General features: G+C 33.5%; 1 protein-coding gene across 11 annotated transcripts in view; it reads left to right on the top strand.

The window, feature by feature from the left end:
- The window catches only part of EVI5 (ecotropic viral integration site 5), a 195304-nt gene that overhangs the window by 115512 nt on the left and 53522 nt on the right, over window positions 1-26270 (top strand). For all 11 annotated transcript variants that reach the window (XM_072754620.1, XM_072754622.1, XM_072754623.1 and 8 more), the window contains 4 exons: window positions 1232-1372; window positions 2463-2621; window positions 11737-11883; window positions 19934-20029. In XM_072754620.1, coding sequence (XP_072610721.1) covers window positions 1232-1372; window positions 2463-2621; window positions 11737-11883; window positions 19934-20029 — 543 coding nt within the window. The remainder of the gene's footprint in view (window positions 1-1231; window positions 1373-2462; window positions 2622-11736; window positions 11884-19933; window positions 20030-26270) is intronic.

Raw genomic sequence — 26270 nt, forward strand, 5'->3', positions numbered from 1 at the left:
GTTTTGCATATGTGGTAGAAAGAAATGTCGTTGGATCCAACTTAGAAATGGAGTTCTTAAATAGGTCTGTTGGTATTCATATTATAGAGAGGAAATTAGAAGTCTTAGTGCTTCCTATGGTTAATTTCTTCTTGCAGGATTCTTTTTATGCATATACAGTAAATTTCTGGTATTCAATCGAGAAAGTATTTATAGTCCACCGTAAAAATGTGTAATTGGCAAGAATAACTTTATTCATTATCTCTAGGAGCTAAAATCTTCATGTCCTACTGTGAAATATTTTAGAGTTATAAAATTTCATAGACTCAGTGCTTGAAATCTCAGTATACCCCACTTTACCCAAGGAGCTTTTACTGTGGCCTAATTTAGGATCTGTTGGTCATAGCCCAGAGCAGTGTAATAGGGGCTATCCTGTATCTAGGCTGGGTCTTTCAGTGGAGTAAGAGATTAGTCTAGATCTTGTACTCTTTAAGCAAATATGTAGATCACCTTAGTATTAATTTCTTAATCTTGATATAAATAATAACTAATGTTCAACGATTTTATACTCCTTTCCAAAGTGACATGCTGAGAAAATACGTTTTGTATTTTGTATTGTACACAATCTATTTTACAAATAGATTTTGGATTATTCTTTTCTATAAGTCTTTAAAATATAAGTGATGTTCATGCTTTGTTTGGAGTCCTAATCGGACGTTAGTAAGCTTATTGCCATGTTAAAAACATTTTAATGTAGCATACACACACAATGGAATATTATTTGTCAAAGAAAGGGATGAACCTTGAAACATGATAAGTGAAAGAAGCTAATCATAAAAGGTCAGATATCATGTGATTCCATTGTTATGAAATGTTCAGAATAGACAAATCCACAGAGACAGAAAGTAGTCTAGTGGATGTCAGGGGCTGAGGGAGGGGAAATGTGGAGGGACTGCTAATGGGTATAGGGTTTCATTGTGGGGTGATTAAAATGTCCTGAAATTAGATCATGATGATGGTTGTACAATTCTGTGAATACTCTTAAATCCACTGACTAGTGTACGTTAAAAGGGTAAGTTTTATTGTTTGTGATTTATATTTTAGTAAAACTGTATAAAATTAAATATAATTATGTATGGGACAAAATAGTTCTTACAGCATATGTTTTATTTCATTTTTTAAATTTAAAAATCCCAAAAAAATAAAATAAAATAAAATAAATTTAAAAATCCCAAATTTTCTCTTGCTATAGAGAAACAACTCTTTTCCTGATGAGAATAACATTGCAAGGCTTCAGGAGGAGCTCATTGCTGTGAAACTGAGAGAAGCAGAAGCTATTATGGGATTGAAAGAACTGAGACAACAGGTTAAGGATTTAGAGGAACACTGGCAGGTATATCAGTATACTTTGCGTGCGTTTTAAAAAGCAGGTGAAGCCTAAATGTTTAATTTGTATGAGTTTGAAGTGCTGATGATCATCATTAGGATTTGAGTTTAAAGTGAGACTCTTTAAATGCAAAAATATGAAGGCATTTATAAATTGAAAGAACCTTTAAGCTGTTTCTTCCTTTTTAATTCATATAATTAAAAAGATAAAATAGAGATCAAGTCAAGTTGTTGTTATTGTACCATTGTGATTTATGTAACTTCTTCTAATGAAGAGAAAAGAAAATTTTCCTTTATATAGGACATTTTTCTGTTGATATTAAATCCATTGGTCAGTATGAAACAGCAGGATGACACCAATATAAATTTGTCTATACATTTGTAAACTGTTTTGAAAATTGGTTGTTTCACAAAATCAGGCATTTATATGCCCACAGATTTTTTTCACATATGAGGAAAAGTGCTGATAAGGAACCAAAAAACAGAATCTAGAAGCAGGAGAGGAAAATAAAAAACACTACATATCATTTCAGATTAGTGACTTTGGTTTGAATTTGGGGTAGGGTTACCTCTAGCAAAGATTGAAATTAGTCCTTGATATTGCCACAACATTTTTCTTTTTTTTCCAGAAGTATCAGGCAGCAATAAACTGTAAATTAAAAACAAAACCGATGCTTCACCATGGATACTTTGAGAACATTTCTAATATTCCTTAATTCATGAATGGCCCCGTTTTTTCTTTTCTTGGGATTTCATTAAAAATTTGGAAATCTGTCATAATAAATTTAGGGTGGAAATTGTGTTCTATACAATGATCCACAGTATAAACAGATTTGAACTATATCTGAGCTTGTATTTCAGGTCTGCCATTTACTGGCTATATTGACCTTTCTGAAGTTACTTAATCACCATTTCCATTTTCTGACCTGTATAATGAAGATAATAGTACATAACTATTAAAATTTGCTGGGGATTAAATCAAATAATGTATATATAGTGCTCAATATAGTACTGGACATGAAATAAGTTCCAGGAAAGTTAGCTCTTATTTTGATACTGGGAATATTTGTTGCAATATAATTTTTTCTGTCTTTTAGCGCCACTTAGCTCGTACTACTGGGAGGTGGAAAGACCCACCTAAGAAAAATGCTGTAAATGAGTTACAGGATGAACTGATGACCATTCGACTTAGAGAAGCTGAAACTCAGGCAGAAATAAGAGAAATTAAACAAAGGATGATGGAAATGGAAACACAGGTATGATGGGAAAGCCCAGTACCTTTAAAAAATGGCCATTAGCGTGGGGCACCTGAGTAGCTCCATTGGTTAAACTTTGGACTCTTGATTTTGGCTCAGGTCATGACCTTAGGAGTACAGGTGTGGAGCCGCCTTAAGATTCTCTCTCTCTCTCTCTCTCTCCTCCCCCCCCCTCTTAAAAAAAAAGTCATGAACAGGTCAAAATTTATGCACAGGTTATATCATCTCTAGAATAGATGTAGAATAGATATAAAAGATGGATATATGAAACTGTCTAGACTATAATTTCCTAGCCCAAATGAAAAGGGCTAAAAATTGTAGTCTTTGATATCAGAGATTTTAATGTTTTCTTTGACCCAATCGGCAAAGTTTAAGCAAGTCATAAAACTGTATTTAACTTGTTGCCTTATTGCACAAGTTGAGAGGAAATATTCATGTAGAGCAAAATTTCTCAACCTTGATTCTTAAGATTTTGAACCAGGTAATTCTTTATTTGGGGGACTGGCCTATGCATTGTAGGATGTTTACCAGTATTGCTGTCCTCTACCCACTAGATCCAATTTCACTGTACTCCCCACCCCAGGTTGTGATGACCAAAAGCATCTCCACACATTGCCAAATGTCCTTAGGGGACATAATTGCCCCTGGTTGAGAATAATTGGCGTAGAATATAATGTGAATGATGCTTCCTTATGTGTAATACGGTGATTCTGAGCAGTTAATTCCAAAATTATACTTCTTTTTCTCAAGTCTCCCCTTTCTGTAATAAATTCTATCTTAAATATACTTGATTTAAGATCTACAAAATTCTTTTAATGGAACTCACTTGCATTATAAAGTACATTTAATTTTTATGTGGTACATTTGTGTGGACCATATTCTTTCTGTATTCTCTGTAATGTTAGTTGGTTTTCTAAGTACTTAGTCAGTAGGGGGCATAGTTAACTCACGTATCATTCTGTATACCTGTAGGTAAAATTGTCTGAACTTGAATATGGTCACATGAATCTGTAAATCCTTTAGGTTAAACAATATACCTTGTTTTACACTGTTCAAAGTTATTTTCTTGTATTTTTCATTATAATTAAAAATAACAGTAAAATTTTGAAAAGTAGAAATCTAGCTTCTGGGACGCCTGGATGGCTCAGTGGTTGAGCATCTGTCTGCCTTTGGCTTATGGCATGATCCCGGGGTCCTGGGGTCGATTCCCACATTGGGCTTCCTGCATGGCGCCTGCTTCTCCCTCTGCCTGGGTCTCTGCCTCTCTGTGTCTCTCATGAATAAATGAATAAAATCTGAAAAAAAAAAAAAAAGAAATCTAGCTTTTGTATTGGGAAGTTTTATTTCATAAAAGATTTTTATCTCCTTGTACACACATTAAAGATGCAATACAGCCTTTAAGCCTATATTCAGGGTTTTTATCGTTCTTTTTTTTTTTTAAAGACTTTATCTAATTTGAGAGAGAGAGATCATGAGAGCACACAAGCAGGGGGAGAGGGAAAGGGGAGAAGCAGGCCTCCCACCAAGCAGGGAGCCCAAGGCAGGCTCAATCCCAGGACCCGGGGGTCATGACCTGAGCAGAAGGCAAATGCTTAAATGACGGAGCCACCCAGGCACCCCTAGGTTTTATTTCAAAGTGGTGAACGAATCAAATTCACAAACATCGTTTTGAGAACTTTTGAATACAAAGCACCGTCCAGCCATTAGAAAACTTAGCACATGGGAAATCAGGCATGCACAAAATACATTTATTATAATTCACTATATTACATGATGGTTGTTAAATAATCATTTCACACTATATGTAAATCAAGTCATTATTCTGTATACCTTAGACTTACACAGCACTATATATATCAATTATATCTCAATAGAATTGGAAAATGTATAATTTAGAAATTTGGTAATTAAAGAGTTCAATAGAAATTGCTATGGAAAATAGGAGGGGAAAATAAATTCCAACTAGATAGTTTAGGGAAAAGCTTGAAGAATTTGTACTTTGAATTGTACCTAAGTGTGATTTTGAATGGATTTTGCTGGAAGAGGAATGGCATAAGGCACTTTTTCCTAAATGCCAGGGCTCGAACTAGTGATGGTCCATACAGAGCATCCAGATTAAGAGATTTGTCCTTGTTGATACATGTAGTTTCAGTTCCTTAATTTTAGTGCCTTTTAGAAAATGCCGAGGAAGTACATCTTAGTTTATTGAACCACACACTCTTCTTTCTGTGTGCCAGTTTTTGCTATTACAGATAGTGCTGTTCTGAACATTCTTGCACATATTTCCTAGTGGATAGCTCTAAGAGTTTCTTCAGGACAGAGATTTTTTTTTTTTTTTTTTTTTTAATACCATAAACCCCTTTGGCAGTCTGGAGCCTCTGGACTCTTTCTCAAAAATAATGGTTTTTAATGCGTAAAGTAAAATACAGAACTGCAAAGCAAACTAGTTATATTGAGGTACAGTTGTCAGTATACAGGTACAGAGATGTACACAACGCATTCACATGGCTGGATTCAGGTTTTTAATATTTTGGATTTTTTTGTACCTAAGTTAAAATGTACAATTTTTCTTTTGGGGGGGCTTTTACTAGTTTCAATAGAAAGGTTATAAAAAGCTCATGGAATTAATTGGATTGTATTTTATCTTTTTTTGTTATAGTTTGTAAAATACTATCTAAGATTTGAATTACTTGTCACTTCAGTATTTACTGGAATCCATTCTTTTTGTTTTGTTTTGTGTGAATAGTAACTATCAGTCCTACTTACTGAAAAGTTACAAGTCTTTTCAGGTTTTCTGTTTTTTTTTTCTTGAGTCTGGTTTGGTAAGTTAATGTTTCCCTTCCATTTCATCTAAATTTTCAAATTTATCACTTAGAGTTGTTCAGAGTAGTTTTTAAAGAAATATCCTTTCTTTCTACTGATCAATATTTGTCTCTTTTTTCATTTCTAATAGTGTTTATTTGTGCCTGTGTATTTTCTTGGAAAGGCACAGAAGTTGACCATATTTTTTTTAGAAACTTGCCATTTTTATTAATATTTCTAAAGACTGGGGGCAGCCCGGGTGGCTCAGCTATTTAGAGCCTGCCTTCGGCCCAGGGCATGATCCTGGAGTCCCAGGATCGAGTCCCACATCGGGCTCCCTGCATGGAGCCTGCTTCTCCCTCTGCCTGTGTCTCTGCCTCTCTCTGTGTCTCTCTTGAATAAATAAATAAAATCTTAAAAATATATATATTTCTAAAGACTGGGTTTTTAGTTTTTGTTGGTCCTCCACGTTAATACCATTGTTTTCTGTATAATTTAGTTCTATTCCTTATATATTCTTTTATTATATGTTGCTTGGGTTTCATCTTTTTCCCCTTTCTTTGTACTCCTATTATGTTTTCTTTTATTTCCAGAAGTATAGATTTCTGGTTCACTTCATTAGTAGTTTATGTCATTATGTTAACTAACTTGCTTTGTGGTCACAGAATGTGGTCTGTAGAGTCTTATATTAGATCAAACTTCTTAATTATTTAATGTATCTTAAATATATTTAATGTATTTTTTGTATTTTCTATATCCTTCCTAGTTTTTGTGTGTGTCACCTTATCTTTGAAATACTAACTAGTAGATATTTTCTGTTGTGATTATGGATTTGTTTATTTCTCCTCAGAATAATAATTTTTTTGGCTTAAAATATTCTGAGCCTCTTTTAGAAGGACATACAAATGTATAATTGTTATTTCTTTTGTGGTAAAATGAATCTTACTATATACTGATCCTTTTTATCCTTCATGATGCATTTTGATTTAGTCTGTTCATCTTAACATAGTTATTTAAGCTGTTTGTTGTTTAGCATTTGCCTTAATATATCTTTTCCATCCTTTAAATTCCAACCTGTTTATTACATTCTGATGAACTTCATATAGGTATGTATTTTTAAAAATCCAGTCTGACAAATGATCATACAACTCTGTGAATATATTAAAACCACTGAAGTATAGGTACACTTTAGGTGAATTTTATGATGTGGACATCCCAATAAAGCTATAAAAATGCAGTCTCGGTCTCTTTTAGCTGTCATGTGTAGTACATGTTTGATGATTCAGTTTGGATTAATATCTGTCAGCTTGCTGCCTATCCTCTCTTTGTTCCATTATCTGTATTTTTTTTCTTCTTTTTTCTACTTTCTCTTGGATTTTGGGCATTTATTATAATTACGTTTTATCTCCACAATTGTCTTTATTTATACTCCATTCATTTTTTTTCTTTTTTACTAGTTTCTCTAGGTTTTTCAATATACATCTAATCAGAGCTTGTCTTCAAATAATATTGTACCTTTCACACATAATAAGGACCTTTCAACAGTATATTCCCAGTTCTTCCCCCTTTCTTTGTGCTATAGTTCTCATATATTTCACATATAGTCAACCATGTCATGTGCTACTAATTTTGCTTTAATCATTACCTTTCAGAGAAATTTTTAAAAATTTTAACATTTTCCCTTCAATTATTGCATTTTGGCATTTTATTTTTTTGTATAGATTTGCGTTTCTGTCTGGTGGCATATTCCTATTGCTTAAAGAACTTCCTTTAACATTTTTGTACTGCTGGTTAGCTGGCAGTACTTTTATTTCTTTGGGAAAGTATTTCTTCAATTTTAAAATGCATATTTGCTGGATATTGTATTTGGAGTTGTTTCTTGTTGTTTTTCTTCAACGGTGTAAGTTATTCTTCTTGTCAGAAACCATGCAAGCCAGAATTCTGGTTTTCTTCATCTGCATGTAATGTGTTTGACCCTCTGGTTACCCTTAAGGTTATCTCTTGTTTTTAGGAGCTTAAAGATGAAATGACTTTTTTTTTTTTTTTTTTTGCTTTGTTTTTATCCTGAGTTTCTTGGCCCTGTGTATTTGTGCCTGTCATGAAACTTGAAAAATTCTTGGTTATTCTTTCTTCAAATATTTCTTCTGTCCTATCCATACTCTTTTCTCCTTCTGGGATTCCCATTACACATATGTTAGATTATTTGATATTAATGGTAACTCTTGGATGATCTGTTCTTTTTTTCCCCCTCATTATTTGTTCTTTTTGCATTTCAGTTTCTATTGACTTAAATATTTATATTGACTTATCATTAAGTTCACTGATTATTCCACTCTGTGAGTTGTCTAATGAGCCATTGAAGGCATTCTTCACATCTACTACTGTGTTTTTTCATTTCTAGCATTTCCATTTGATTCTTTTAGTTTTTATTTCTCTGCTGATAGTAACTATGGGATCTTGCATGCTTTTCACTTTTTTCTTAGAGCCTTTAGCATATAATCCCAGTTATTATAAGTTCCCTGTCAGGTAATTTTAATATCTGTGTCATATGTGAGGCTAATTCTGTTGATTACTTTGTCTCTTGGTAGTGTTTTGTTTTTTCTTATCTTTTCCTATTCTTTGTAATTTTTTGTTGAAAACTGAATATCTTGTGTAGGACAATAGACTTAGGTAAGTAGTTTTTATGCCTGGAAATGGGCATACCTTTTCCTCTGCTAGGCCTTTAATGTGGGGGATTTGAGTTAATACAGTCAGGAGTTGGGCTGGGTTTGAGGTTTGTTGTTTCTGTGGTTACCCTCATTGCACCACAGGCTTCAAATTCCTCTAGCATGATCTTATTTTTAGAATGGGGGCTGGTTTGCCAGAGGGTTTTCTTAGTGTCTTTAGGTCTTCCATTTGCATAGTACTTCAGAGAGATTCAGTATTCAGAAGTGTTCCACTATTACTTTTTACAGGAAGTTGGAGGGGCAGAAGTGTTGCCCATTTTTCTAATAAAGCCTCAGTCTTAGGCTGCATAGCGTCCCTGGATCTAGAGTGTTTGACTTTCTTGGTGCTCCTGCCCTACCACCAGCTATAGTCCTAGGTCCACAATATCGTCCTGTTCCTTCCTCACATGTAGTGGTTTCTCCAGTGCTCTAAGGGCAATAGTGTTTTTTGCCCCATTTCAAGCTTATGTTCCCTAGAGGAGACAAGCAAGGTTTAATGCTCCTTTCGCATTGGCTGTTATTCTCCTCCCTCAAGCCTGCGCAGCGGAGATCTCTTTTTCAAGACTCTCATCTGTCTTTTTTGTGTGGTCCATGAAGAAAAAGTGTGTAAGAGCTTGTGAATTCTCCTGCTCCCTTAGGCTCCACACTCTCTAGCCAGTCAACACTTGGTCTCTACCAATTTGATTATATTCTGGCTGAATTATTCTTAACAGCTTTTGGCTTCATCTGTCTTGTCTGTCCTTATATTTTAGGGATAGTTAATTGCCTTGTGACCTCACCTCTCTGATTTTAAGAGAAGTCATGAATTTAGATTTTGGCTTGCTTTTTTTTTTTTTTTTTTTATTGAAAGAGTGAGAATAATGCTCTTTCTATTCTACAACCACATCAGGAATCCAAACTCTTTATTATGATGTATTTTAAATTGTTTTCTTTTTTTATTCCCTTTTTTCTGTTTTTTCCCTCCTTTTTTATTGGATTAATTTAGATGATGTTTCTTTTTCTGCTACTGGTTTGACTTTTATAATTCCTTTTCTGTTAGCGTTTGTTACCTACATAATAAAAAATAAAAAATGCTCACCTGACTGAACAAAGTTTGATGTTGATAATTATCCCCATCTTCCTTCTAAGTTATGTAAGGGCCTTGGAAGATCTTCATGTGCTCTTCTTTCATTTTCCAATCCTATATCTTACTATTATTGTACATCTTTTTTATATCTCCAAATTACAAGACATTATTGCTTTGTGGAGTCAGTGCTTATTTGGATTTGTCTGCCTGTTTGCTGAGTTTTTGCTCTTTTCTTTAACAGTTTTCTTTCCAATTTCAATCATGAGTTGTAAAGTCTCACTTTCTTAACAGTAAATATACTTTTTTCTCACTTTTATATGATAGTTTATTTGAATACACTAAAGTAGGATGAAATTTAGTTTTTAAAGCACTACAGAGTTTTCCTGTTGCAATGTCTATTGCATATTTCACCTTCCCTTTGCACAGATACTCAGTTTTGCCCTTGATTTGCATCTTCGTTAGCATTGTTTTGTTAAAGTGTGTCTTAGTGAGGGTTTATTTGTATTTATCCTGTTTGGGACTAGTTGTGCTTCCCAAAATGTAGATTCATATATATATCTTTATCAGTTGTAAAAATTGTCAACTATAGTCAACTCTTAGACAATCATATCTTACCTTTTTCTTTGTTTTCTGTTTTATTGTGAAACCCCCCATTGGGTGTATTTTGTACCTCCTTACTCTCTTCTGTGTCTTCTGACCACTTCTGGAACACAATTTTTTCAGTGTAGCTAATCACCTACTTAACCCTTTAATTTTTAAAAATTATTGGCCACATTAACTTCTAGAGATTGTATTTGATTATTTTTCAGATTTTCTAAATGTGGGGTTTTTTAAAGATATTTATTCATTTGAGAGAGAGAGACAGAGAGAGAGGGAGGGAGAGCATGCATGCATGAGTTGGGAAGGAGCAGAAGGAGAGGGACAACTGACTGAGGCCCCTGGTGCAGGGCTCCATCCCACAACTCTCTGAGTTTATGAAGTGAAACGAAATCAAGAATTGGAAGCTTAACCAATGAGCTACCCAGGCGCCCCCAAATTTGCTAAATGTTTTTTGATAATTAGTTGTTCTTTGCTTAGGTTTTTGCTCTCTCTTTTTATGCCTAATAATTTTAAATATACTATTTCATATAAGTCCTTACATGATTATTTTCCAACTAGAGTTTTTAAAAAATCTATTCTTTTGTCCTGTTGTCTACAATTTCTCACTCATTGTCAATTTTCAGTTTTGCTTATGTGTGGAGTTTTATAATTTTGGGTCATAGACTTGTATTGAGGGGTGGAGGAAGAGTTCTCTCTGTGAGAATTCTTTGAAGCTTATGTTGAAGGTATGTCCTTCTGAAGTATTTAGTGGTAGGAAAGAAGACAGTAAAAAGAAGTTGTGGAACATTTTGAATCTAAGCACTAAGTACTTGAGTACTAAGAAGTTCATTATTTTGTAGACAGGAAGATGAATAAAACTAAAGATGAAGAAACTGAGAAGTGGTAGAAAGTTTTGGACCTTAAATCTATTCTATGATGCAGATTTTTAAAAATCAAGGCAGGGTTGTTTTTATTGAATGAGATAGAATAGTTATAATAAAGGTAACAACCAAGAATTTATTAAGTATCTGTTTAATTTCAGACATTATATGAGACTCCTTTCATAAACTTTTCTCATATGATTCTTAAAACACAGCCTTTAAAGTCAAGTAGTAGTTTCTGTGCTTATACCAGTGTACTGAAATTTGTTGGGATTAGATAAGTTTAGCAAGGTTGAAAAACTAAAATGAGGAGCCAGATTTTTATCTTCGGTTATAAAATCCCTACTGTTTCTTTCAGATCCCTAATAGAATATTTTGGGGTTAAGAGAAACAGGCTATGTGAAACCTACATGGGGAAACTACCTCATGTCAGCCAATTTAAGGCCTATATATATATTTTTAGCATGTTCTATAATTGTAACACATTAAGTAGCTAGCATTGATTGAGTTCTTTCTATATATTAAGCTCTGTTCCATGTAATCTCTCATTTAATACTGAAGACAATCAAATGAGAAATAGGAAGTATTTTTATATACATTTTTCAAATGAGGAAATAGACTCAAATATTATAACTGGTTTGCCTAATCATCAGATAAAAAGTCAGAATTCAAAACCAATTCATGCTCCATAAAAAGACTGTTCTGTATGTTAGAGGAATATAGAACTGCCTATGACAAATTTCATGACACCAAGGATTTTACAGTTCAGTATTTGGTGATGGTACTTTTCAATCCGTCTGTGCTTTCTTTTGGAAACTGGAAACATTCTGTGTAAACATTCTTAAAGTTTGTAGATATGTATTGTATAAACAGAAAATTAGGAAGAGTTTGTAATATGGACCTTAAGTATTCTTTTGGATGACTTGATTTTTAAGCATGTTTTATAACTTGTTTTTTTAGTATTGAACTATTAAATAAAATTCAACTGTAACTAATAATATCATTTTATAAAATAGGGAGATAGAAATTTGTAGGTTTTTTGGAGTCTTTAATGTCTGAGTATTTACATTTTTAATTATTAGAATCAGATCAATAGTAACCATCTTCGAAGAGCAGAACAAGAAGTGATCAGTCTACACGAGAAGGTGCAATATCTTTCAGCACAGAACAAAGGACTGCTTACTCAATTAAGTGAAGCAAAACGCAAACAAGCAGAGATTGAATGCAAGGTAAATATATCAGCTACCTATTTTTTTGTCAATGTAATAATGCCTTTTTGTTTTGTCTCTTCATTATTTAAAACCAGATAAAACCAAAAAGAGCTAATTTTTTTCCCCCCACTTTTCCTGAACTGGGTTTAGTGGTTGCTTTCAGACAGGGTTAGTTCATCTTGCTGTGAGGTGGATTTCAGGCAGGAAACCTCATTTTCACCCAGTTGGTTAAATGCCAGTGTAGGAAATTAAGTTAAACAAGTAGTTGAAAATTGCTATCTTTCTGCAATTTTTCTTTTGACTTGTAACCCTTTAAAAGAAAAGCTTTTAAAATTGCAACAAAAAATATAGGTGATTTAGAGAGGTGTGTGAAGTGTTTGGATTTATAAAGCATCGAAAAGTATTTGAATGCAGGTAAATTTTTTTAAAAATCCATTTACAGTACAACAGTGGTGAGAAAGTAAGGGGGATAAGGAGTGGGGTGGGATGAGGAGGGAGGTGGAAGGAGAGAGAGTGAGTGTTAGAGAAAGAAATAACTGAAGAGATGACTATGGTCTGAGCATTAGAGTAGATTACTGAGGACTAGTTATGGGATTTTAAAAATAAACTAGATATCCATCTTTTCATGATAGGATAGCAGGAATGATGCTCTTTAAAGATTCCAGCCTTATTATTCTATGATAAGAAATAAGACTTTCAATGGTACATATGAAGCTGTAATTCCATCAACTTGTTCTGGTGTCATTAAAAACCAAGAATGAAGCTTGAGTGGTTTATCAGTGTCACTGAAATCCAGAGATGAAATTACATCCTAATAAATATGCATGGCTATTGCAGTTTACACTGACAGAAATCTGTAGGCAGTACTGAAATTTGTACTAACTTAAAATTAGTTCCTTTAGAATGATATGACTAATTTAAAAATAAAATTATGTGACATGAGGTTATATCAGTTTGATTTGCCCTTCTAATATGTGACTGAATTTTCATGATGCCATATTGTCTGTGCTGATTTATTTTTAATAAAGAGCTAAACTTAGTCTTTTTTCATTATTGGTGTAAGTTTTCCTTAAACATAGGTTGTTCACACTGTTACTGGATTTAATATTCCTCTCAAATGCTTTAGCACCTTTTAAGCAAAGTGTTCTTTGGAAATAATCTATGGGATTTGCTGATAAAAAATATATATTCTTTTAAATTTAACTAATGGACTCAGATTCCGAATTTTAGAAAATTTTAAGAACCATTATGAACTTTTATTTAATTTTTAGCAGTTCATTAATAATTCTGTGAAATATGTTACAGATCCTGACTTTGATATCTCCCCGTATTTACCCTGTGTATTGATTTATTCAATATTTTATAATACCATTTGCAGATTTTGAGAATGACCAGTGTGTTCATTGTTACCGTAGCACCTAGTACATTGTAATTAAGTATTTTACCTTGTTACACTTGAACAGTTCAGGAACAAACCCTAACTTTTTCAAGGAAGTAAGTCCTTCAATTATAGAAACTCTGATTCGTTTTCATTCAGATTTTTTTATAGATTTTATTTATTTGAGAGAGCACGAGTTGGGAAGTTGGGAGAAGGGGCAGAGGGAGAGGGAGAAGCAGACTCTACTAAGCAGAGAGGCCAACTCAGGGCTTTATCCCAGGACCCTGGGATCATGACCTGAGCCAAAGGCAGGTATTTAACTGAGCCACCAAGAGCCCCTCATTTAGTTTTATATGATTATAGTATAATTTGTTGATAAATAATTATTAAATTTCATTTTATTTTTTATTTCATTTATTTTTCATTATCAGGATATTGTTTTTAATATTAGTGTTATTTCCCCCTCTATTACTGAATTTGAATGTTTCCACTTAAAGGTGAAAATAGTGTAAGTCTGTCATCTTCAATATGAAAATTCAAAACACTGAAACCCAAGCGTTTCTCATAAATTTCAAACAAATTCATTTGAGTGGCCATTTATAGTTTTTATTTTATCCCACTTTGTATAGATATTTATACTTTATGGTTTCTTTGTGTTTAGCATTGAACATAGTATTTCATTATGGATGCTGCCACTGGATCATATTAATGTATGGTTTATGTACCTTATTATTTTTCTAAAATCTAAAAATTCTGAAATTCCATGACATACCTAGCCCCCAAGATTTTAGTAATGAGATTGTGGAATTTTCTATATAAATCTAAGTTTGAAGATTATAGAAAGATTTTATATTCTCTGGTTCTATATATGTATAGATATACCAACATAGATCTGTATATATCCATGAGAAAAGATATATTAATTCATATATAAATTTGTAAAATTGTATGATAAGTGATTTTAAGTGAAGAAAATCAAAATATTTTACTTTGATTATAATATTGTGCATATATGGAATAATGACAGGAAGGGAGCTGGAAGAAAAGAAATCTGGTGCTTATATGTAATATAAACTTAAATACCTTAATACATACACATTTTTTCATAATGCTTTGATTTTTTAATTTGAGTATAAATGAAAGCATTGCTCACGCTCTTTCCCCTTTTATCTCATTCTCTTCCTGACTCTACCACATACCCCTTCTTTTATTTTTTGCTAGGTAACTGCTTTTATTATTTTCTGATACATCTTTTCAGAGTTTCTTTTAGGCAAATACTATAGAGTAAAAGTACATATTTTTTCTTTTCATTTTCTTACATGAAAGTTAACATACTGTATGTTCTTCTCTTTGCTTTTTTTGTCACTATGTTTTTATGTCACCATGTTTCGTAGAACTTTCAATATTGTTTCAAGAGTCTTCTCATTAGTTTCTAAGGTACATTGTTTTCCATTGCATGGATGTACTTTAATATACTTAGTAACTGGGTCGTTGTTGATGGGAATATAGATTTTCCCAGTGTTTTGCTGCCATAAGGAGTGTAGTGACTGACTTTGTACATGTATAATTTCAGACACATTGAGTTATATCCACATTCCTATGGAGGTATATCTACACATTCCTGTAGATTTTTTGGTTAGTGGGTAAATACATTTGTACTTTCATGAAATTTTGTTAGATTACACTCCTTAGGATTGTACCGTTTTGTACTCTTACCAAGCGGACATGATAGTACCTGTTTCTCCATTATGTTACTTACAAAGCATAGAGCCAAACCTTTTCATTTTAAAAAGATATAACTTGTGGGATCCCTGGGTGGCGCAGCGGTTTGGCGCCTGCCTTTGGCCCAGGGCGCGATCCTGGAGACCCGGGATCGAATCCCACGTTGGGCTCCCGGTGCATGGAGCCTGCTTCTCCCTCTGCCTATGTCTCTGCCTATCTCTCTCTCTCCCTCTGTGTGACTATCATAAATAAATAAAAAATTTTAAAAAAAACTTAAAAAAAATAGATATAACTTGCATATTTTAGGACAGTGATTCTCAAGTAGGGATGGTAGGAGATGAGATTATGAGACTTCAAAGAATAATGGCATCTATTTACATATTCGTCAAATACTTAGGCAGCCCTTATTTTTCAGTCTTAGAGGTTCTAGGGATTCAGTAGTGAAGAAGATGAGCACAACGTTTAGTGAGACAGGAAGTAAAAAATACATAAGATCATTCCTAATGATGTACTATAAAGTGGGAGGTAAGGGGAAGTGGTGGTTAAGATGGAATGCCAGGTGGTGATTGTGAAAGCTGAGAGACATGAAGAATAGGAAAGAAGCAGACATATGAAGAGCCAGGGGAAGATCCTTGCAAGAAAAGGGTCACAGAATTTAAGATCCAAAAGCAGGAAAGAAGTTGGTTGTTGAGTCTTCTATAAGGTGAGAAGCTAGGGGTGCCTGAGTGGCTCAGTGGGTTAAACGTCTGCCTTTGGCTCAAGTCATGATCCCCGAGTCCTGGGATAAAACCCCATGTCAGGCTCCTTGTTCAGCAGGGAGCTTGCTTCTCCCTCTCCCTCTGCCTCTCTCCCCTGCTCATGCTCTCTATTGCTCACTGTCTCCCATAAATAAATAAATAAACAAACAAACAGTCTTTTAAAAAATAAAGAAAAGCTAATAAAATAAAACCAAGGAAGTAGGTTGGAACTCCATTTCTTGCCATGTAAAATTTTAGAGTCCATACTAATGAATTTGGGTTTACTCAATTTGAGAGGCCACTGAAAGGTTTTAGGCAGGAAAACTATGATTTTTTTTTCTGTTTTGTTGTATTTGCTTCAGTTTTTTTTTTTTTACTTTTGAAATATTTTTATGTTTACAGAAAAGTACCAAAAACAGAGAGTTACCATATACCTTTTAATCAGCTTCCCCTAAAGTTAACATCTTACATAACCGCGATATATTTTTCAGTACTAAGAAATGAATAATGATACAATATTATTACTAAACTATAGACTTTATTTAGATTTCCCCATTATGTCTCTGTCTCCTCTAATCTGTGACAGTTTCTTAATGTTTTCTTATCTTTCCTTACCTTGATTATTAAAAAATACTGGTCAGGTATTTTGTAGAATATCCTTCAGTTTAGGATTGTCTGTTTTCTCATGACTAGACTGAGATAATGTATTTTATGAAAGAGTACAGAGTTGAAGTGTCCTTCACGACATATCATGTTAGAAGACATATATTAATATATCGTATGGTTAGTGCTGTTAACCTTCATCATTTAAGTTGATGTCTGCCAGCTTTCTCAAACACTACAGAGCTTTTTTCCTCTGCTACTCTTCTTTACAAGCAAGTTATTAAGTCCAGCCCATAGTCCAACAGCAGGCAGGGCTGTTAAGTTATACCTCCTCAAGGAGAGAATATCAAAGAATTTATGGATGTATATTAAAACCACCACAGTAATTAATAAATATTTGGGGGGAACTATTTTGAGGCCGTGCAAATATTTGTAAAGTTTCAGCAATTACTTTTAGCCTTTATTAAGGGATATTGCTTATAGCAATTAATGTAATTATTTTTTAAAAGAACACATATACCACTGGAGATAGGTTTTAGGTGGGGTTGGAGAGAGATTTGATATGAGATCATCAGGAAATAGTACAAGACAGAGGTGCTAGCTTGGGCTTAGATATTAGCATTTAAATAAAGAGAAGTAGATAAATGCACAGTCTGTTTTTGTAGAGAACCGACAAGACTTGGTGATTAGATTGGAGAAGGAGAAGATTAGGGGAAGTTTTGTTTTTTTTAACTTGATTAACATAATTTTGTATGATTTATAATATATACATTTGTAAGTATTATGAATTTGTATAATTCAGTTTATATATATTTATATAAATAATAGTTTTACTTGATATAATTTTTATACAGTTAATTGTATAAAATTAGTAGAGTATAAATGTATTAGTTATCTATTACTATTTTTAAAATTACCTCTAAAACTTAGTGGCTTAAAATAACAATAAGCACCAATATTCTAGAGTTTCCATGGGTCAGAAATTGAGGAGCAGCTTATCCAAATGGTTCTGACTTAGAATCTCTAAGGAGGCTGCAGTCTTCCAGTGGCTTAACTGGAGCTAAAGGATAAGGTGTTTTAGGTGGCTCACAGGCTGAAAGTTGGTGCTGGGGCTGTTGGAGACATTACTGCCCTCAAGGGGATTTCTCTTAGTAAAAGATTTAGACAAGTACACACACAAGCACAATGCAATATGAGTAGTGCTATGATTGAGGAGGTATACAGGGCATTATAATGGGAGTTTAGTGTTAGGGTAATGGTTCAAGAATGGCTAACTGAGGAGTGATTAAAGCATTAAGACTATGTAGGAGTTAAGGAATGACAATAGAGCTCACTGAAGAAAGGGAATAGCATGTGTGAAGAGTAAAATGAGAAGGAACAAGAGGTTGCTTGAACTAAAAAGTTCATTGTAGCTAGAGGTAAGTGTCATGAGGAATATTGGTAAGATACAAGGCTAGAGAAGTGAATAAGGAGTAAAATCATATAGAATCTAGTTTATCAGTATATAAGGACCTGAGTCATTATCTCAAGATCTGTGGAGTGCCATAAAGTGTTTAAAATAAGGTAGTGACAAAATGAGATTTGAATTTTATGAAATATAGACACAGTGGTGTGCTGGTGCCAGCCAGGAAAGGCTTATAAGAACCACTTGTTAAATTTTCAGGAATTCTGTGACTCACTTATTAAAACAGCCATATTAACAATTAAGTTATATAGCATAATTAAATTATAGTAGAACAAAAATAATAAATACTCAAATTTCATCATTTCCTACTTAGTTTTTATATTTTACCACTATCTGTGCTTTTTTTTTTTTTTTTTTTTTTTTTTACTATCTGTGCTTTTGAAGTTATTTATATCTCTTGTATGGTGGAAATAACCATATAATAGTTTTCTACTGCACATTTTTTCCCAACTCAGTGTTCAATAATGTATGTTGGTACCTTGAAAGGAGCCATTTACATCGTAAAGGAGGATTTACATCATATTAGTTGTCAAACTATAAATCAGGGCTGGATTTATTATTTTGTAAATTATCTAGACCAAATGTTGGGAGACTGTAGCTCATAGCCCAAATCTGTTTGGTTGCATGTTTTTGGAAATGAAGTTTTATTGGAATACAGCCTTGCCTATTTATTTATATATTGTCCACCTTCACACTGCATTGATGCTAGGTAGAATAGTTGTGATACATGGTATGGTCCACAAATCTAACATATTTACTACCTGGCTCTTTAAGGAAAAGCTTTTGACTCCTGTGCTAGATTTTTAAATGCAGGTTAAAGTTTAAAAAGGGTTGTTTCTTCGACCTACACATTATGAATAACACAGAATTTTTAAGGAAATTTTCTTTCAGTGTTTGATTACTATTGCCAGGATCAACAAAAAAACTCTCTCTCACATTAACAAATGTGTGAAATTCTAACATAAGTCTTCTTTGTTTCACTTTTCATCTTCTAACAAAAATACTTAACATTTATATCAAAACTTCACTTACTACTTTTTCAACCATTGATGGCTTATGGATACAGTAGTTTAGAAAAAAATCAGTGAAAGCATTCTGTGAGAATATTGTGACTACACAGAATTGGCAATGAGTATTCTTTATCTTATTATCTGAATGTTCTGTATATCCTACGTATCAGTTTATATTAAAAAATATAATAAGCTGATGCTTGAACACGTATGTGTATACACACACACCCCCTCCAGGAGAAAGCTGATTGTTAGACATTTACTAGCACAGCAGTGGGTATACATGTGATCATATGCAAATTGGCAAAATATTTAAAGCAGTGTTTGCTTAACGTCAAGCAGCAATATCATATCTGAGATATAAAAATAAATATGAATTTTTATTTGAAAGTTTATTACACTTCTAAATTTGGTGTTCTTAGAAATTTTGGTATTATAGTACTGTCAGGTGCTAAATTTCTCCTAAGATCACCATGCTATACAATTTTATATGAATAATTGCTAACTTTCAACTGAAGTTAATGGAGGAGAAAAATATTTTTGCATACCTACTGACATATCTTCTTCATATTTTGTTATTTCTGGATCAGTATTATTTGTCATAAATATTGTTGAATAGTTTGGGGGTTTTTCTTAGTGAAATTTTGAGGTGGTAGAGTTAAGTGCTATGCTTTTCCTAGGAAGTTTAGAATTATAATATAATTTTTATTTTCTTTTGTATATTGTAAATACTCATTAACATTGCTTCAGAAAGAATATAATTTTAAAATATTATCTAGCTAATATACTCTCTCAGTATCCATAGTCTCTGTTAATCTGTTGTTCTAGCTATTTTAGTGTTTGAAAGGTCTTGATTTGTTCTTGCATAAAAAGTGAGCAGCTTTCATTGTCACCAGTGATTTGAATTGTTTTAAATAAGTTCATTTTTAATTTTAGCTTTTTATGCAATATTTATTTATATGAATGCTGTTTATTAATGCTTAAAGATGGAATCCTATATATTTGGTCTTCATATTATATCAAGTTCAGGAAATAATGGCACTTTTTCCTCTCATTTAATCATAGATCTATTTGTTATTTTTTAAATTTGAAGCAGGTTTTATTTTGACTTATTGCATGGTTTATTTTTGGTTTATTTTGTTTGCTGCCCTAGAACAAAGAAGAAGTGATGGCTGTGAGACTCCGGGAAGCAGATAGCATTGCTGCTGTGGCTGAATTACAGCAGCACATTGCTGAGCTGGAAATCCAGGTACCATATGAAAATAATAAAGTACACATAAAAATAATGCAGTAGTTTCTCTTTCCTTCTGCACCTGAAGAGTGATTTATATCTTCCTCCTAATGAATGTGATTCTATTTTCAACACATACTCATTTCCAAGTCCTTTTTTTTATTGTGGTAAAATACATACAGCATAAAATTGACCATTTTAAAGTTTACAGTTCTGTGACATTCAAATTGATGTAAAAGTCTCCACAACTCCTTTCATCTTGCAAAAATGAAAGTCTGCTTCTTGAGTATCACCTCATGCCCATCTTCCCGAACCACTGGAAACCACCATTCCACTTTTTATCTCTGAATTAGACTACTTCTAGTTACCTCATATAAGTAAAATGATATGGTATTTGTCTTTTTTTTAAAAGATTTATTTATTCATTTTAAAGAAAGAGAGTGCACAAGGAGTGGGGAGGGGCAGAGGGAGAGAGAGAGAGGGGAAGCTGACTCCCCTGACCCACCAACCAACTACGGGGCTTAGTCCCAGGACCCTGAGATCATGACCTGAGCCAGGATCAAGAGTTGGCCCCCTGATTAAGCCACCCAGGTGCCCTAGTATTTGTCTTTTTATGACTGGCTCTTTTCACTTAGTGTAATGTCATCAAGGTTTACCCATGTTGTAATATGTGAAAAAATTTCCTTCCTTTTTGACTGAGTAATATTCCATATTATATATATATACACCACTTTTGGTTAATTTATCCATAGGTAAATACTTCGGCTGCTTCCGCATTTTGGCTATTGTGAATAATGCTGCTCTGAACATAGTTGTGCAAATCTCTTTGAATCCCTGCTTTCATTTCTTTGGGATTTACCCAGAAGTGGGATTGATAGATCATGTGGTAATTCTGTGTTTAATTATTTGAGGAATTGCTGTACTATTTTTCACAGCAGCTGCACCATTTTACATTCTTGCTAGCCAATACACAGAGCTTTTATTTCTCCACATCCTCACCAACAATTGTTAATTTCCTGGGGTTTTTTTGATTGTTGATTGTTTTTCTATAGTAGTCATCCTAATCAGTGTGAAGTGGTAGCTCATTTGGGTTTTGATTAGCATTTCACTAATGGTTAGTGATGTTGACCATCTTTTCATTTGCTTACTTGCTGTTTGTATGTCTTCTTTAAAGAAATGTCTATGTGACTTCTTTGCTTAGTTTTTAATCAGGTTGTTGTTGAGTTGTAGAAGCTCCTTATATATTCTTGGTGTCAGTCCCTTATCAGATAGATAGTTGGCAAATAGTTTTTTTCCTTTTGGCGGGTTGCCTTTTTGTTTTTGTTTTGTTTTTTGATGCATGAAAGGTTTATTTTGTTTATATTATTTAAATTCAATTTGTCAGCATATAGTAAAACACCCAGTGCTCATCCCATCAAGTGCTCTCATTGATGCATGAAAGTTTTTATTTTTGTTGAAGTCCAACTCTTTTCCTTTTGTTGCCTCTACTCTAAGTCCATTTTTGAGTGATAGTTTACTATATTTGTACATTGCCAAAGCAATTTTCAAAAAATTCAAAATTAACCATTTTGTTGTTATATATCCTGTTTCTTATTGTACAACATAAAGTAGTAAATTTGGGGGCAGCCCGAGTGGCTCAGCAGTTTAGCACCGCCTTCAGCCCAGGGTGTGATCCTGGAGACCCACGATTGAGTTCAATGTCGGGCTCCCTGCATAGAGCCTGCTTTTCCCTCTGCCTGTGTCTCTGCCCCTCTCTCTCTCTCTCTCTCTTATGAATAAATAAATAAGTAAAATCTTTAATAAAGTAGTAAATTTCTAATATGGGAAAAACATTATGTTTGAAATCTTATTTCTTTCAAAATGTCTCATATTCGATTCCAAGCCATAATACAGTTTTTGTTGCAACATCTAGAATTTTCTTCCCACTTGAAATATCCTTTGAATTAAGTTTCAATTTAAAATTTGGTTCATTTCTAAGACTGATATATATTATAGCCTCATCTTTTGATCTGGGTCAAAAGTAATCATAACATACTGTGATTTGTGTAAGTTTATAAAAAATATAGCCTTTATGTTCTTTTTGTAATATTTCCTGTAAAGTAGCACATATTCAGAAAAACTTCAGATAGGTAGGTATTGCTACATGATATACTTGTAATCAGCAATTATATCATGCTATCATATGCAATTCTAGTTTAAGCCTGTAGTTTTCTGATATCAAGAAAACTATAGGGGTGCCTGGGTGGCTCAGTCTCTTAAGCATCTGCCTTCTGCTCAGGTCATGATCCCAGGGTACTGAGATTGAGTCCCCCATCGGGCTCCTTGCTCAACGAGAAGTCTGTTTGTCCCTCTCCCTCTGTGCGCGTGCTCTCTCTCAAATAAATAAATAAAAAATTATAAGATATTCTTAAAATTCTGTACATCTTAGTCACAAACAGTAAGATTTATATCACTGTTTTATTTATTCTGAAATAGTTATTAAAGAGAAGAGCCTGATACGCTGCATGTTTTGTTTAAAACGAAATATAACATGTTCCATCATTTCTGAAAATAGAAAATGCATGGAATTTTTACTGTCAGGAATATATTGGCATAAAATGGCTCTTGATTAAATAATCACTGGAATCCTTATTGCTATTCATTGGAGTTTTTTGGGTATTTATCCTGCTTGAGTTTATCTCATTTGTCATTGCTGAGTAGTCATGCTCTTTATGTTCTCTCCTCCCATGGCTTTCCATTCACCACTCACTTTTGCCTCTCTTCTTCCTTATTGTTTTCAGTCTTATCATTTCTGATTGTATTCCCCTGAGAATCCAAGTTCTTGGCTTTTTAAAAGCTGAATTTAAATGAAGGGTCTCAGTTACATGGCTTAGGAGCCATCTGTACAACAACAAACCTTATGTAAATCCAACCCCTAGCATGTTTCCCCCAAACAATAGTTTTAAAATCTTTTTAAATTATTTTAAAAATTATTAGCACAATATACCAAGAAGTTCATAATAAAAGGCTACATTATAATATGGGTAAACATATTACCCATATAATCACTGCTCAGGTCAAGATACAGAATATTTCCTGTGCCCCAGAAGTCTACCCAATCACACCTCACTCCTTTATCCTAAGTTTTGTGATAATCATTCCTTTACTTTTCCTTAGAATTGTGTTATCTTTGTATGCCTCTCTGATCTGTACAGTTTAGTTTTCCCTGTTTCTGATAGTTTATTTAAAGATTTTATTTATTTATTCATGAGAGACACAGAGAGAGAGAGAGAGGGAGAGAGGAGCAGAGACACAGGCAGAGGGAGAAGCAGGCTCCATGCAGGGAGCCCAATGTGGGACTTGATCCCGGGACTTCAGGATCACACCCTGAGCTGAAGGCAGGCGCTCAACCACTGAGCCACCCAGGCGTCCCCTGTTTCTGATCTTGAATGGAGTATTCTTAAATATTTTTTGGCTCTCCTTTATTCAACATTATTTTAGTAAGAGTAAGCATTTTTATTGTATATGGTCCATTTTATGAATACATCACAACGTATCTATCCACTCTAATATTATCAATCATTTGGGATTTTCCAGTTTAGGACTATTTTGAACAGTGCTGTATTTATGAGCAATCTTATGCACTATACTGACCACATGTATATATTTCTCTAATATGGAATGGTTGTATCACAGAGCATGCAAATCTTCAACTTTATTTTCTAAAGTGCTTGTACCAGTTTAAAGTCCCAGGAACAGCATATGAAAGTTCTTGCTTGTTCCATATTCTCCTCAACACTTGGTGGTGTCAGATGTTTTAACTTGTGCCTTTCTGGTGGGTATGCAGTGATATTTCATTGTGGTTTTAATTTCCATTTACCTGATTACTAATGAGGCTGGCCATTTCGATTTCTTCTTTTGTAAAGGCCTGCTGAAGTCTTTTTGTATATATATTTTCTATTAAGTTTCTGTCTTTATCTTTGGATATATAGTTCTTTATTTATTGATGTTATGTTTTGCAAATATCTATTTCTACTCTTGTCTTTTGTTGTTTTTTAACATATTGTGTCTTTTGATGAGTAAACCAGTAGTTTTAATGGACAATAGACCACTCCACCTAGAAGTTGCACAGGCACGTCAAATTCAACATGTCTAAAATTATATGTGTTCCAGGGTGCCAGGATGGCTCAGTTGGTTGAACATCTGTCTTCAGCTCAGGTCATAATGTCAGGGTTCTGGGATCGAGCCCCATGTCATGCTCTCTGCTTAGCAGGGAGTCTGCTTCTCTATCTTCCTCTGTGTGCTTCTCCTCCTGCTTGTGTGTGTGCGTGCACTCTTCTCTCTCTCTCTGTCAAAAAAAGAAACAGACTTTAAAATTATATATGTTCCTATTTTATCCAAAATTTTTTTCTTTTTTTATCTTTAGTCTTGATTAGTGATGGCATCTCTTACCGAATTGTTCAGCCTAGTAGGAGCTTCACTTATGCCTTTCTTAACGCTGTGTATCAAAGCTATATAGAGAGAATATGTAAACTTTTAACTTTAGTGGATAATATCAAATTATTTTACAAAGTGTTTGTGCTAGTGAACATTACCAACATTTTACCTGCTCACCTATTTTTGTAGTTTTGCTTTCAGATAATTGTTAATAATTCATACAGACTTGCCCACTCTTCAGTTCCTCCAAAAGAGAAAAGTCCTGAGTAAATCTAAAACTAAACCAAAGATAATTTTAATTTCATAAACTTTTCTGTTAATCTCTCTTAGCCTTTCTATTCCCCTAGCCATTCCCTGAATTCTTCAGCCTTACCTAAACTATTATAGTAACTTCCTAGTCAGTTCTCTCTTCTTTAGCCTCAGCAATTCCACAGAGCTATCAGAATTTATTTCTGAAAAATAAAAACTTTTATTGACTGCCTTTTACCTAGCAAATGATATCAAAATTCCTGAGCATAAAATGCTTACCTTTTCATTGTTGCCCAGACCTGCATGTCCTGTCTCATCTCTCAGCATTATCTCCCCATCCTCACTCCCTACCCCTTACACACACGCATGCACACACACACGCGCACACAAAATTTTTACATTCTTTCATAATTCTGTATCATTCTGTGAGCTACTATGTCTTCCTAAATTGCTGTTTCTCTATACCCCCATTCTTCTGCTTTTAAGGTGTTTCTTCTGAGTTCTTTTGCTATTAATACGTTTAGTAAATGTGTTTTCAGTAAACCTCTTGATGATCCAACTATCATTCATTTATTTGCTTATTACAGGCAGATCCATAATAGATTTCTTGCTAAAATCTGAAACTCCTTTTTCAATTATAAGAATAATACATTTTAGGCTATTCTTCGTCATGGAAATGTTTTAGATCATTTTGAAGTTCCACTAGGGGGAGAACTCTGTCAAATATTATGTACTTCATATCTCTTCGGATCAACTCTTCCAATTAATGTGACTCTCATGAATAAAAATTTTTTCCATAAACCAATTTCTCTCAAACTCTTCATTTAATAAATTATCGTATTATATAATCTGTTATTAATATAAGTAGACCTGCTTTAAAGTATTTATGAAAATTATACTTTTATAAGTGTCGTATTTAGATGAGGAAGTACATTAGATGAACAAATAGTCATTTTTATAAACACCAGCTTTCAGTGGTAGATACACTTATGAGGCTGAAGTTTTAAGTTTGATTTCAAAGATTCTTCAGCCATCGTGAAATGTTAGATCTGATTTAAAGTTTATAATCCTTCCCTATGTGATTGAGATATCTACATCTGTAATGTACTTAAGATTTTTATAATCTTTCCCCCCTGTCTTTGGAGGAGCTGTTTTATATTAGTGTCTTACAGTGAAGTTAATCTTTTTTTTTAAGTGTAGCAGTTTGCAGATTTTAGCTGTTTTCTTAGACCTGTTTGAGAAAGTTGTTAGCTGGGTTTCCTCCTTCTCAAGCAGAATGCCACTTTACAGATGGATTTTAGTCATCATTCTATTATAATGCTTGTTTGGAGCAGATATACACCTACGAAATTAAGAGGTTAAACTCTAAGTTTTCATTAAATATAAAAATTATGCCATGTATATCATTTTAATCTTTTGATCATTCAAAGTTACCATTTTGAAATTTTAATACTATGTAATCCTTTCATTTCATTCAGATCTCTATGATTTTACTAGATAAAGTTCCTTTGGCCAAATTTTCATCCAAAATAATACTACTATTCTAATCACTGTGCTCGTCTGTCATTTCATGTTTCTTCAAAAACAATTATTT

Source organism: Vulpes vulpes, chromosome 3, assembly GCF_048418805.1.
Source record: "Vulpes vulpes isolate BD-2025 chromosome 3, VulVul3, whole genome shotgun sequence".
In the NCBI taxonomy this organism is placed as follows: Eukaryota; Metazoa; Chordata; class Mammalia; order Carnivora; family Canidae; genus Vulpes; species Vulpes vulpes.